At 43.9% G+C, this 14,812-nt stretch overlaps 1 protein-coding gene across 1 annotated transcript; it reads left to right on the top strand.

Annotated features, from left to right (window-relative positions):
* The first annotated feature begins 1,449 nt into the window (after positions 1-1,449).
* PIK3IP1 (phosphoinositide-3-kinase interacting protein 1) lies at positions 1,450-14,037 on the top strand. Its single transcript, XM_054995855.1, has 5 exons — positions 1,450-1,527; positions 6,047-6,326; positions 7,833-8,012; positions 8,697-8,775; positions 12,443-14,037. The coding sequence occupies exons 1-5, from the start codon at positions 1,450-1,452 to the stop codon at positions 12,648-12,650; spliced, it is 825 nt and encodes a 274-aa protein (XP_054851830.1). The 3' UTR covers positions 12,651-14,037.
* The last annotated feature ends 775 nt before the right edge of the window (positions 14,038-14,812 follow it).

Below are 14,812 nucleotides of genomic sequence, written 5' to 3' on the forward strand. Positions count from 1 at the left end.
ACACCTTCCATACTGCATAGCCCCAACTCTAAGAAGATGCACAAAGTTTTAAAGGAGCCCATTGCAACAAACAATAGGGGAATATTCATCCACTGGAAATCGCTGGGCTAAATCCAGCCTATTGAACAGTCACCTTCAAGGAAAGGCCAATGAAGTAAATTCCATTCGTGACAGCAGAATTTGCTGTCAGGCTACTTTAAGAAAGATAGTTGGGGTGCTAACCCACGCAGGTAATTCCTTTAGGAAAGGTAGTTGAGGTGCTGGAGCAGTTCTCAGAGTAGCCCCCCAGAAAAAATGGGTTACCAACCCATATTTTAGATAATACTACTGTAACAGGACACCAGTTTCAATGAGGAATCCTCAGTTTGTGCTTTATGAGTACAACTGTCTCTGCTTGGTAGAGTCTTTTGGCATATACAGATGTACTTTGTTTAAACAAGATCCCGAGGAGTTAGCTGTGTTAGTCTGTAGTAGCAAAATAGTAAAGAGTCCAGTAGCGTCTGATGCAGGCATCTGATGAAGAGAACTGTGGCTCTCGAAAGCTTATGCTACAATAAAGTTGGTTAATCTTAAAGGTGCTACTGGGCTCTTTACTATTTTTTTTTAAACAAATATCCCCAAATCTCACTGCCAACAGTGAACAGTACTTTTCCAGATTATTCAGTTCCTAACTTGGTGCAATGAGGTATTCTGTGTGACTGAGCCTTGAATTGCCATAGGATAAATAGGTTTGTGGGAAAGTGCTCTTTGGTTACTTAACCTAATTGAGCTGGAATCCAGTTTTTAACTCTGGATTATTATAATTATTGAAATACTGTGTTACAGTAATGCCTTTCAGTTAACTGGAAATGAGAGGAGTGGATGGAAGATGGGTAAACCAAGAGAATGAAAAGAGCTGTGTGTATGTTTATTTCCTAGCAAAACTGAAATCTGTGGGGTAGTGAGGTTGGAAACTGGTTGTTGTTCTGGGCCTGGAACTTAATTTGGCCCAATTATACTGTAGAACTCATAGTCTCTGAATGTGGTTGCCATGAGTAATATTTTTAAGGCATAAAATGTATTAGGGCATTATGATCCTGGCCGTTTTGTTTTCAATCCCTTTCCTAATACTCTCTAGAATAATAATCCCAGAATTTGCCTTCCCTGCTGCAGGCTCAGTATCTCAGTTCCTATGGGTGTTAATGTGAAGTTGCAGTTTTTGCCCTAACACAGAGTTCCTTGGAAGACTCCACTGCTTACTTTCCAGTGTTGCAAAAAATGTCCATTTACTCCTACCAGGGCTTTTTTCTGGGAAAAGAGGTGATGGAACTCAGTGGGTTGCCCTTGGAGAAAATGATCACATGGCTGGTGGCCCCGCCCCCTGATCTCCAGACAGAGGGGAGTTTAGATTGCCCTCCGTGCCGCAGCGGTGTGCATAATTTTAACTGGATCTTATCCATATACTTCGTAATGTTCTTCAAAAGGTTGGCGAGACAAGATTTTCCTTTGCAGAAGCCATTCTGTCTCTCTTCAGTCAAGCGTGTTCTGGTATGTCGCTCAATAACTTCATCATTAATAGAAGTTTATTCAAAACAGATGTTTGTTTATAATCTTGTTTTTCCTCCAAGAAGCTCAGGATCACGTATATGGTTCTTCTGTCTCTTATCATCACAACAACACAGTAAAATAGGTTAAGCTGAGCATGACTAGTTCATCTCTTAAGTTCTGTGTAATGCCTTTCTTTAGCCATGGGGAGCAGGCAGCTGCCAGGAAGTTACAGGCTAGATAACCTAACATCTGTTCTAAGTAAATGGTAGAAACACTTTCCCTTCTTTCTAGTCAAATGGCCCAACCACCACCCTGGCTGGTTTCCTGTTTCTGGTATATTTAAAGAAATTCTTACTGTTTTCATTGTGCTCCTCAGATTCTCGAGCTTGCCTTTCTGCCTTCGTATTTGTTTTGCCAGAACCTATGCTCCACCTTGTTCACCTCATTTGGAAAAGTCTTCCACATATGAAAGGAATCCTTGCCTTTAATGACTTCTGCATAATAACCATGCCAACATCTTCTTCAATTTGATGGTACCTTTCTAAACCCGTATCATGTTCTGCACTTTAGTACTGTGAATATTTAAATTACTTTTAAGCATCCTATGGAGATTTCACACCCTCCGTTGTTCCTCTTTCAACCATTTTTTAAATCATTCCCTTACCAAAGTGGGAGGAAGCGTCCTGCATCAAATGTGGGCATGTTGGACTTTCTAGGCAACTTTACATTTACACAGATGCTGACTTTAGACCAGCTGTGATTGCCCTCCCCAATTTGGTTCAACAACACTTAAATCTCACACCAAATCCTTGGCACCACTCTGCACCAAGTCCAGGGTCACCTCCCTCTTGTCGGCCCCACAATTAACTAAGTGCAGTTGTTTATGGATTCTGAAAATGTTGCCCTTCTCACACCTTGAACAGGCATTATGCACACACAAGTATTTGCACACACACAAACACCACTCTTCTCACCAACAGGGACCAAAAGCAGCTTAAAACATTGTTTTTCTTCTCCTTTTTATCTTCCCAACAATAACCCTGTGAACTGGTTCAAGGTCACTCTCCATGGCAGCATTGGGATTCAGACCTAGATCTCTAAAATCCTTATCCAGCACTCTAACCACTACACCACATTGGCTTTCTGTGGTTATATGGATGAAGCCAGATATTATTCAACAAATTGATAACCCAACAGATTTTTTTAAAAAATACAGTTATCTTGACAATTTAACATATTTGGATAAGGAATGTAAAACTTTTCATCAAATCTTAAATTCTTAAGAGTGCCTAAGAGTAGCGCTTAAGAGTAGCATTGTCTCTCTCAAATTATAGTCAAAACTCTAGAGAAATACTTATATTTTGTCCGTGTCCAAGATCAAGAGATTGCTTAGTGACTCTTTCATGCTTGTGTGTGTCTCTCACTTTCAAACACAGATGCATCTTGGAGATAAAAGAAACGCAGTTTTGAAGCAGCAAGGGAAAAAACCAGGATATGAACCATCCTGCCCAAGGTCATTCTGGGAAACATGGAGTGAGCCATAAATAGCAGCTCTTTCTATCAAGGTCTTGTGCCTTAACCACAAGACTAACATCAAACGCTTCTTGCAAAGATTTTCTGCTATCCATAATAAGAGGACGGCTGGGCCTCTTCCTCTCTTGCTTGCCTAAAATAGGAAGAAATAATTGAAAACAGTGCATTCCACAAATTTGGGGGGGGGGGTTAGACAGCATTATATGCCATAGCAAAAGTAGAAGTCCCTGCCTTCACGGAGCTTACAGTCTACAGTTGGAGTCAGTTGTGAAGGGAAAGGCACTCTATACATAATGGGAGTTATATCTCAATTGTAGGTTTTTATATAATTTAATACTTTTTAAAGGGGAGGGGCTGGTGATGATGGTTGTGAGTGGCTAAAGCAGAAAGTGGTAGGACTGAAAAGCCAAATGAATGTGCTGCAAGGAAGTTGTTTGGAGGTGAGGTGCAGATCCTAAGAACTCAGGTGGTACCTGGCAGGAGACAGCAGTACTTGGGAGGTGCTTTTTTTTGAGACAGACTCGCTTTCCAGCCTTCCAGCAAGGTACTGACAAACTCCACAGATTCGTTAGGTGGTTTCTGCATGTGAGTTCTTTTCACAATTCTTAGGTGTTTGCTGTGATTGATGAATCTTTGTCAGTAAGCCCTATAATGTAACGTCATGTGTTTGACTCAGTTCTTCTCAAATATCTCAAAAGTTGCCAGGTGTGTGATCTTGGATCCTCCACAAGATTGTCCAAAAGAATAAAGCTTCTTCACATTCTCCCACATTCCTTTTAAGTGTCCCTCAAATCCTTGGTTACCTAATAGACCAACTACTTCCATAGCTAGCTCCCTGCCCCAATGTATTTTTAGTACGTTACTGGCTGTCTTGCAGAAATAATTGGGCTTAGAAGGGTGCAACTATACTTTGAATGTATTTGCAGTATGATCTTCAGAACCTTTTGTAAATGTCCAGTGATTTTGCCAAACAATATGCTCCTTTTTGTTCTGCTCTGGGCAGAACTTTTTTAAAATGGTATTATTTAGTAGTTTCAGGTAGTCTAGCCATGTTAGTCTATAGTAGCAGTACACAATTCAAGTACAGTAGCACCTTCAGTCAACAAGATTTTTCAGAGTATAAGTTTTTGTGAGTCAAAGCTCACTTTGTCAGATTCAGCTTTGACGCTTAAAAGCTCGTACCCTAGGAAAAGACAGCTGGTCTTATGCTACTGGACTTGTATGTTAACCCTGGTAATTATTTGTGTGTATTCGATTGGATCCTTCTTAATTTGTGGTAGACATGTTAGCGGGCCATTCATAATGATTTTTAGCATCTTCCAAGTGTCTGGAGAACTTTCAGTCTCTGGACCCTCCTTTTCAATTTCTTTTAAACCACCCCCACCTATTTTTTAGAAGCTTCCTTTTTGGAAATTATATTAAATTTGACAGTGCTGCAGACACTGTTACCAATCATTTCTAAAACACACTTGGGTTGCTTCTGTTTGGAGCACTTTTTTCACATGGCAGTTCCTTCAAGTACACTATGGCCCTGCACCAAAACAGTATTTTCTTTTTTGAAGGGTGTGTGCATAACTAACTGAACTAGCCTAATCAAGTGAAGATGAAGGCTGGTGGGATTTGAGGGAGAGGAAATTCAGCCTTGGTGGGAAAGCATACACCAGACTGGAGTCTTGCCCTGTTGCTTTGACAAGGGAGAAAGTGAAACTTAACAACCACAGGCAAATGCTTTAGCTGACTAGAGCCATTCAACCTCTCTCCTTGTTTTTGGGTTCTTGAATAGTTGATGTTTATTTCAGGGGAGCGGGTGCAGGACAACTGCAGTACAGATTTGCCAAGTTGCTATGCTGCCACGCTTAATAGCACCAGAAATCTGCCGCCTGAAGTGTATACATTCGCATAGTGCTTCATAGCAGGGCTGCCTCAGTTTACAGGTGTATTTCTCAAGTACCAGCACCAGGTTCTGCAACCATCTCTGAAAAATGTACTTTAGAAAATTTCCAAGGAAAGAAAACTAATATGCTAATTTCCAAACGAGCACATCTGTAAAATATGAGGTAAACAGTGCAATACATCCAGCTAAAACAGGAAGCATATGGCCGCCTTTTTTTGTGTTTTTGAAAACAGTCACTTCACCAAGGGGCGCTGGATTAATATTTGTCAAGAATTACAGGCAAAGCCAGATAGCAACACCTCCAGAAACCCCTGGCAGCTAAGCTTTGTTTTCAAAACCAAAATTCTTTTAACCTCAATAAAAACTCGAGTCATAAGCCAGCCATGGCACACTCTGCTCCAACATGTCCTTCTGGCAATTTTCTTCCTGGAAAACAAAGTCATCTTTGTAGATAGGCAAATGCCTTATTGCGTAAACAGGCCACAAAACTCAAAAAAGCCAGATGTTATGCACAAAAAGTTACATAAGAGATGTATGGATTTGTCTGGACGATTTGAACCACAAGCGTTGAAAGAAAGAGGCTGGATTTCTTTGTTCTGCATACAGCTAAGATACCGCTGATGCAAAATCAATATTAATAGTAGACTCTATGGCCTTTCTCCGGAAATAGCTGCATGGTTGGTATGCTCCTTTAAAGAGGGCTCCGTATGGCTCTCCTGACTCTCCTTCAACCTTGTTCAGTGAGAATAGGATTTAATGCGCGTTAAGCAGAAGAATCGTTTCGGTGAACATAAAGCAGCTGCAATCGTGTTCCCCTGAGTGTCCTACTGAATACTCTGTAGGGAGCACCAATAATTATACTGCTGGATTCCTCTACTGTAAAAAAATATCAAAGTGAAGCCATTGCCTTTCCTGCGGCTTGCACGAAAGCTTCCCAACCGCACCTCCAAACTGAAAACAATTCCCGCAGTTAAAGAATGTGTTGTGTCTTTGTTTGTCGGGTCAAGCCTTTCTGCTGCTTCTGAAAGTCACACCCGAAGGCCAATCCCTCTGACGCCTGTGTCTGTCTGCAGCCCCCGATGCCTCTGGTAGACGGCTCGTGACCGCAGAAGCTCCCTTCTGCAGGAAGCAGCTCGCCTTCCCCGCTTAGGACCCAGCAGGCGCTGGCGAAGACGTCTTGGCTCAGCCGCAGCAGATCCGGGCTGGGAAGGTGGAGCTGCAGTTCTTAAAAAAGACCAGCCTTGTTTACTGCAAGTGAGCGACCGAGCGAGCAGCCGGGGCTGCGGCGCTGCGCTGGCCATGGAGCCCGGCCGGGCCCAGGCGCTGCTCTTGAGCTGTTGGGCGCTGCTCGCCTTGGCCTCCGCCGCCGAAGGTGAGCTTCGCAACTACCCCCCCCGCCCCCGGGTTGGGCACAGGCGCCCCCTCCCCGAGGCTCCATCTTGGCTGGAGCGAACAAAGGCGAGCCTCTGGCCGGCGCCCCTTTCCTGCGTCCCGTTTCGGTATTGGGGGCTGCAACACCTCGCACTGCCCGGAGCCCCCTCCCCGCTTCCTCATTGACACCATTTTGGCTCCGTGTTTTTGCTGCCTGCCTGCAGCCATCTTCCAGCCGGAGGGGCCTGCGCTCTTGGCAAGGGGGCGGCAGTTCCTCCGAGTGGAGAGGGGATGGCCGGTGGCGGAGCCGGGCTGCTGGTCCGTGCGTTGTTTTGCAAACGCCCGTGGCCGCTTTTCATCTAAAACACGATTCCGGCGAGGAGGAGGGTAGGGGTGAAGGAGGAAGGAAACGATGCCCTGAGAGTACAGGGGCTTTGCATAGACCGGCGTGTGTGCAAGCCGTGGCTCAACCCTCACCCCTTTCTTTGCTTCTTCGTTTTGATTCACACGTGCATCGTTTATCTTCATAAAGGGACTGGCGGCCGAACGAATGAGAGGGACGGTGCACGTAATAGGTATTCAACTGTGGGCTGCGGGCCGCCTTCAGACGCACGTCCTCATGCACGTGTTGAAATGCCCCTTGCCTTGGCCATCGGCGAGCCGGTTTGTGGCATGGCCGATCTCACACCTCCCGAAGCCTGCTGCTCCTGCCGAGGCCTCAGGGAGAACACGCCATCAACGTTTAAGTCTACACTCTGCACGTGCTCAGAGGCCCCACCGAAGGCACAGCGAGCGGTTCCCAGCGCTGTACAGGTAGCGCAGGGAGAAGCCTGTGACACCGCTGCCTTGTGATTGGCTGACGCTGTTTCCAGGCAGCGAACCAGCTTTCCATTGGACGCCTCCCGGGGGTGACGTAATTCTCCAAGTTGCCCAGTCTAGGCATGTAAACAAGCTGGCCACGCCCTCTGCACGTGGGCGCCTGCGTGGGAGGCCCGCCCTCCCCTTCTGCAATTACTTTTAGCTGCTCGCTTTTGGGGGGAAGGCTTGGAGCGTCTTTTCAGCGCAGCCAGATTGGTTGCAAGTTGCCTAAGGCTGTACAGCCTCTGCCCATGCGCTGATGATGGCTGCTTCCCATAGGTGGAGTTGGGTCTGGGGTCTCCAGTGTGCCTCTTGCCCAGCTCTATAGGGTAATTGAGGCAAGCTACCCACTGACATCTTGTGATACTTCCACTTGTTTCCCGAATAGCAGTGCACATGTTCAGACTGGAGTGTAGGCGATCACTGCAACCAGCATGCACAAACGGGAGAGCTGGGCATGCTGAGTGGGTCTGATGCAACCCCCAAACTGCCTGTTGAGGAATGTTACGCATATTATGTATATCAAAACATGACAGTCTTGAACCCAGACATTCTAGTTGCAGGGTGATGTTTAATTCAGCAACACTATTATGACCATCAAAGAACATGTTTCTTGGAGTTAATTGGATGCCATTTTTTTCTCTGACAGATGTATCTACTGTATTGCCTGCTGTTACTGCCAAAACTGCGGATCCTGCAGATGACCATGTTTTTGAATCTGCTAACATCTTGCCATCCCGGAGTGAGGCAGCTGCTGTTCAGCCGGTTGTTGGGATCAGCCAGCGGGTAAAGATGAGAACAAATGAAAAAAAGGATTTGGGCACCCTAGGTACGTTGAGTTTCCTAAAAATATCTTGAAATCATGACTGATGCTCAAGATGGATTTGTTTCAGAGTAGAGGGCTGTATTTAGAGAGCCACAGTATAGTACAGTTGGTTATAGTGTTGGACTAGGATTTTTAAATTGTCACTGTACCATAAAAGCTCACAGGTGACCTTTGGTAGCTCATAGTCTAACCAACTTCACAGGATTGTTGTTGGAAGAACAAAATAGAAGAGGGGAGAATGATGTTGTAAGCTGCTTAGAATGCCCACTGCATGGAGAGAAGCTGCACATAAGTATTTAAACAAATTTAAAAAGAGGAAGGCTCCAGTCTGGCTGTCTGCACTTTCTACTTCTTTTTGTGCTTAATGCAACTTGCTGTCCATGCCTTCTGATTACTGTTGCTTAGGAGCAGTCTATGGCTTTGGAGACTATCAAATTTCAACATTCCTCACCAGCTCTTTTTCCACTCCTCTTCTTAATCTCACTACATTCCAATACCAGCTCCAAGTCCGAATTTTGGGAGAAGCTAGGTGAACAAATATTTATGCAAAAATATGCGAAGTCCATATGTTTCACTGTGGGATTTGTATTGAGGGGTGCACAACTGCCTAGCATCTTTGGCTGGTTGTTTTACTGCTGCTGTACTATTAAAGCACACTTCTCTTCCCCGCCCCCTTCCCCCAAACAGGCTACGTGTTGGGGCTTATCATGATGGTGATCATCATTGCCATTGGAGCAGGGATTATTGTGGGCTACATCTACAAAAGGCAAGTATAACTCAAAAGTTACTTCTCCCTGAGGCACCTGGACATTTGAGGGTAACCTTATGATGTAGGTCTCTTATGAAGGGCTATGCAGTCTCCCACCCACTCCTCTGTGCCCTTACAAAGTGGCTCAGCAGTTCCAGTTGTTCGATCATCATTCTGCCTCACTGGTTCTGGGAGCATCTCCTGGCTTTCCCTCCCAGCTCCTCCAGGGAGTGGCTCCCTCTCCCCTCTTGACAGTAACCAAGCAGACCAATGAGAAAGACACAATTCCAGCATACAGTCAGGCAGTCACCCTTGCATTCTCAAGACAGAACTTCAACCTGTCCTCCCTGTGGTATCACCCCAAGCCAAACAGTCTGAACAGGTTCGTGAACAGACTTCAGGCCTAAATTGTCTTTGCTTCTTTCCCCTTGCTCCCCCTCAGCCCAGGGGAACAACTTAAACATGCACAATTTCCCTTGTTGAGTTCTCTGTTTCACACACAGGAGGGATTGGGGTGGGTGTGTACTCTCATATTGAGCCTTGGAGACAATCACTAACTGAGGAAGAAAGCAGTCCACCTTATTTGGTATTGTGGATGGATGGTGCTGTTTTACCTTTGACGCATTGCCGTTTTGTGAAGGAAGATTTACAGCTCAAAAGAAACCAAAGTTGAGGGAATGAGAGAATAAACAAAAGGGAATGCCTTTAAAAGTATTTGCTTTGAATTGCTAATTGTTTTCTTAAGGAATTGCTAATGTTTGCTCAAGGAATGGGGAGAGGGGGCCAGTAAATACTCCCTTAGCCAATTTCTGTCATAAGAGAGTTCATTAAGAGGTGGGATGGAAAAATTCCTCACACCCTCATTTCCATTTATTCCTAAGGATTGTACCCTAAGGCGTAGAGAGATAACACTCTTATCCCTGTACACAGAGTTGAAAGTACTTGAAATCAGAATCTACAAACACTTCTAACAGAGAAACAATAACTATAAGAACGGTCATAAAGAAAATGGTTTTATAGTCTTGTCAACAGGACTAATTTTTGCTGGAAGGACTTCAGAAGCTCACATTCCCTATGGGCGCTTGCATTTTCTTTTATTTGCAAGCAATTGATAGGAAATAATAGCTTGCCAGAACACCTGACAGTTACTTGACTTCTTTCCATTTCTCAACTTACTTTCCACATGGAAAGTGTAATGCTTAAATCATGCTCCACACAACATTCAGAGCAAAACAAGGAGCTCCTCCAGAAATAACCCAAACAAAGGAAAAGGCAATCGCCTGCCGGAGGGTTGAAGGCAATTTCGCTAGTATTACTGTATAGATTATTTTATAAATATTTTTAGAGTGCTGTAAGTGCTCAAGAAGTGCAAGAATTATTATAAATACATTACATACAATAAATATGATACAAAAAAATCAGTAATCCACAATATAAATACTGGGAGGGGATAATATCACTAGTAACAATATACCGACTATAACGTACAAGCACCACTGGATACCCAAACACGCTTTTTAGCTTGATCCAATGAATATGAAGATGTGAAGATCACATCTTTATACCTGAAAAATAAGAAGAAACGGTTTTATTAACAAAATTTGGGACTGATTACCTGTGAAGCCAACTTCAAAGAGTTTGTTCATAAGACTGATAATAGAGTGATTCATTGGATCAAGCTAAATAGCGGTTTTGTGTATCCAGTGGTGCTTGTACGTTATAGTCGGTATATTGTTACTTGTGATACTATTATCCTCTCCCAGTATTTATATTGCGGATTACTGATTTTTGTATCATATTTATTGTATATAATGTATTTATAATAATTCTTGCACTTTTTGAACACTTCTAGCACTTTAAAAATATCTAAAAATATTTATAAAATAAATTATCTATACAGTAATACTAGTGAAATTGCCTTCAACCCTCCGTCACACAACATTCAGGCAAGGGCTTCCAAAACAGGGCACGGTGTAATTTTTTTCTTAAGAACAGCAAACAGGTAAGAAGTGCTGATAGAATAGGTGTAACCTAGAGATATAACATGGTGAGAAACTTTGCAGCTGGAGGGGGCTGTTTTCTGGGAGGGGAAATAGACACTTGAGGAAATTTGACATGTATGCAGTACTGGCTTTTCTATCAAACCTAAACTTGTTTTACTGCTTTAATAGCATAATGCAGGGGTGGGCAATTGTTTTGGCTCGGGGGGCCACTTTGTGGGAGCGGAGGTTAGCGGAGGGCCGCACCTTTTAAAATGATTGCATTCATTAGTTAACTTTGCATTTCAGAAAAGGTATAAATTATATCATAAAAATCAATAAATATAAATTAAATAAAATAGTGGTAGTTTTATTCAATTTATTTATTGTGTGAGGGAGAAAAGCTGCAGAGTGTTGCTCTTTCGGTGCCAGGTGCCCAGTAGGTGACTGGCTTGGCGAGCCGCATGTGGCCCGCGGGCCGCAATTTGCCCACCCCTGGAATGCATCATTTAACACATAAGTAGCTGTAATGTTGTACTATTTGGGATTTAAAATACGAAATTTAAAATATAAAGTGTCCTACGTTTTTGAGAAGCAAAATTGAACATTTACCTAACACTCGAGAGTGCTGCATGTTGCTGTTGGCAACCTGAGCACATGTATCTTACTTTTTGCTGCTTGCCAAAAAATAAAGTGGAAAATCTATGTTTATGATAATCATAGGAATTACCATTACCTGTAGCTTCTTAACATGAAATGTTTCATGCTATACACTTTTTTAAAAAGCTTGTCTCAAAAAGAATTGCTCTTTAAAAGGAAAAAAGCTTTCCTTGACATAGTTTTTTTTAAGAATATGCCACAAAGGTGGCCTCACAGTGTTCTTTGTTTTGCAAGGGTCAAATGAGGTGGTTCTACTGTTACTGTCCCATAAGCCTTCCAGTGGGTTAGAAAAAGCATTTGAGTGACCCCCTCCCTCAGCCTTGCATAACAACAGAGGGAGGGACTGCCTCAGATGCATTCCCCTGACTTTTTGAGGTTTCTGAGCTCTGTTGGTGTCTGAAGGGAGCTCTGACTCTTAAAGAGTTTATACCCTGAAAATCCTCTTGGTTTCTAAGGTGCCACCAGATTCAAATTCTGCTGCAGACCAATGTGGTTACCCACCAAAAACTGAGCTCTCGTGGAATTTTGAGAACAGGTGGTACGCACCTGCACAAATTGCTGCTGCCATGGGGAAGGGTACTGTCAACCACAGAATAGCCACTATGAAGGCTAGAGATCACTCACAAGACATTACTGGGCACCAGGCCAAGACATCTTTCTGTGATGGAGACCGTTGTTTCCAAATGCAGACATAAAGGTGATTCTTCCCACACTCTTCAGCCATACCCCGTTCCATTGACACAGAGGAAAGTCAGGATTATCCCTCTCTTTGTGGAAGGAGGAAACATTGGGGAGTACGGCATTGGGGACCACTGTGCTAAAATCCTCTACTTCCAGATTCACTGAGGCTCCTTGATTTACAACTCCTTATGTGTGCCCCCCTTCTTGAGAAAACCATAACGGCCCATAGCTAGAGCGGTTAACAGTAGTTAAAAGATCAAGAGTGTGTGTTTAAGCCCTGTAAGTTTTTACACCTTAGCTGCATTTTACTATACTGGCTTCACTGGCATTCAGCTCAATCATCGTTCTTCATCCTCTCTCTTCAGGGGGAAAGATCTCAAGGAGCAGCACGAGCAGAAAGCTTATGAGCGTGAAATGCAGAGGATCACGTTGCCGCTCTCAGCTTTCACCAACCAAGCCTGTGAGCTAGTGGATGAGAACACAGTTGTGGTGCACACCACTCAGACGCCTGTGGAGGAAATGCAAAATGGCGATGCACCCCTGATGGGCCAGGCAGGCACTCCTGGAGCCTGAGGAAAGAGCGCTAGGAGATAACCCTGCTTTGACCACCAAACGCCCCTCTCCTCTCATCCTTGATAATGGGAGTTCATTTTTTGTTTTTGGTAAGGGAGGGATAAGATGCCCAAACAGACAAGATTTGTGAAGGGTGTCAGAACTGGCTCGTGCCAGTTGGTACGCAGCAGACCCCTGAACTGTTGAAAGACTGGCGGAGCTGTGGCCTGTGGCAGCTCTGCCCTCCTGTGTCTTTCTAGAGTGCTACAAGAGCAGTAGCGCTATAGTTCCTGCTGTGGAGTACAGTGACTGCTACCGAAGAGGCCACTGCCCTCCCCCTTGTTCTCCTTTCATTGTGGATGGTGTTCACAATTCTTGGTACCTATAAGCTCTTTTAACCGGGGGGCAGAGGCTTTGAGCAGTTTTTTTCCTTTTAAAAAATGGTGTTTGATGAATGTAGATTTTATTTTTTTTATTTTATGTGCACAGTGATGGCTGCCAAAGCAGCAGCAGCACCACAATCCTGGCACATGTCTCTGTTTATTGGTTAAGGACTTTATTTGGCAGTGAAAAGCCTAATTTTTAAAAACCCAGGTTGTAATGTGGAAAGCTTCCCATATACTGAAGATTCGGCTGTAGGGGAAGATGGCTTTCTTGGCACTGGGCCAGGGGAGGAAAACTCGCAACAAAGATTTGCCACTGCCCAGAAAGCTGTTAAAAACAATCCAAGTCTTCCACAGTCCAATTCTTAAGAAGTATGCCCCTTTTATGTTCATTCCTACAACTTCCTAGGACTCTACTATAGTCTCTGTGATCAGGCTGCAGCCTAAAGACAGGGAAATACTCCTCCTCCTGAACTCAGCCAGTTAGGTTTAGTAGGAATTGATAACTTCAACCCCACAGGGATTATTTCTACACTCCTTTCCCCAAAGGGGGGACAAAAAGTGTTCAGGCTACCGCTAGAATTAAACCCAACCAAAAAGACTTAGTGCCAGATAATGGCTGAGGGATGCCTTGCTGCTTCATGACTCTGCTCCCTCAGGTTGGAATGAGTGGTTCGGGGCCTATTCATTTAGCAGCTGTATTAGTAGAGTTGAAGCACTTATGCGTTGACTTTTGGGCCAGAGGTGGATGGAGACGAGAAGGCAAGAAGATAAAACATGTTGTGCTGTCCTTTGTATAGGTGGGCATAGCAGCAAAGGGCTGATTCCATTCATGCAGATCTTTTACCCTTTCTCCACTTAAGGGCCTCCAGCTGCCAAGAGCAAAGGTTTCTTGCAAATTATGTCCACGAGCAAGAACAAGAGAAACATTTTTAAATTTTTTAAATGCCTTTGAATACCATTTCTTTGTAAGCATCTTAAAATACCTCATGATTATGAAATAAAACTATTCAGGTTATAATTAACGCTTTGCATTGTGAGTCATAAAATTACTAGTCCGGGTTTTGTGGAGATCTCAGCATTGTTCATGCATTTCAGTGCCTGAAATTCTAATCCCCACTTCCCCCTGTGTGCCAATAGCCAAGGCTATTGTCTGCCCTCATTTCAGCTTTATTAGAGTAGCACAGAATCATCTCTGCTCAGCCAAAGCAAGATACAGGAATCCATTTTGAATTTCATTCAGGACAGTTTCTCCACAGAAGGCCAACTCTCTTGGACTGGATCCTATCAGCTTTTCTACTCAATCTCACCCCAGTCCCGTACTCACAGAAGCTTCTGTCATGTGTTTTGTCCATGTGGGTCCCGTCAAAAGGGACTACTGCATTCTCTTTTTGCCTCTGGAAAATCTGGCAGGTGCTATCCCTATAACTGGGCTTAGCCAAGAAATAGGCTTACTCCTCAAAAGCAGCTAGCCTCTTTCTGATGGAAACATCAGCTCTTTTCTACTTAAGAATTTACAAAGCTAATGACAGTCAAAGCAGAAGGCCCATATGGGGCATATGAAGAGGAAGCTATTTTCAGAAATGGCAGGTACCCTAAAACCCGCTAACACTGAAACTAGATTATCATAATGCACTCTACATAGATCTCCCCTTGAAGTCAACTTGAAGACTAGCTGGTGCAGAATGCTTCAGCTCGATTATTATCAGGGGCTAGGCAATGCATGCATATTATTACTCCCGTTTTGCAGTCACCACATTGGCTACCCATCCGTTACTGGGCTTGATTCAATTTTTGGTT

The sequence above is a fragment of the Eublepharis macularius genome, chromosome 13 (genome assembly GCF_028583425.1).
Source record: "Eublepharis macularius isolate TG4126 chromosome 13, MPM_Emac_v1.0, whole genome shotgun sequence".
Lineage (NCBI taxonomy): Eukaryota > Metazoa > Chordata > Lepidosauria > Squamata > Eublepharidae > Eublepharis > Eublepharis macularius.

Excerpts from the sequence above, each read along its gene's own strand:
- PIK3IP1 (XM_054995855.1), top strand. The coding sequence starts at position 1,450 with ATGTTCTTCAAAAGGTTGGCGAGACAAGATTTTCCTTTGCAGAAGCCA. Across the intron at positions 6,327-7,832 it reads CTTGGCCTCCGCCGCCGAAG|ATGTATCTACTGTATTGCCT; the intron begins GTGAGCTTCGCA and ends TTTCTCTGACAG. Across the intron at positions 8,013-8,696 it reads AAAGGATTTGGGCACCCTAG|GCTACGTGTTGGGGCTTATC; the intron begins GTACGTTGAGTT and ends TCCCCCAAACAG.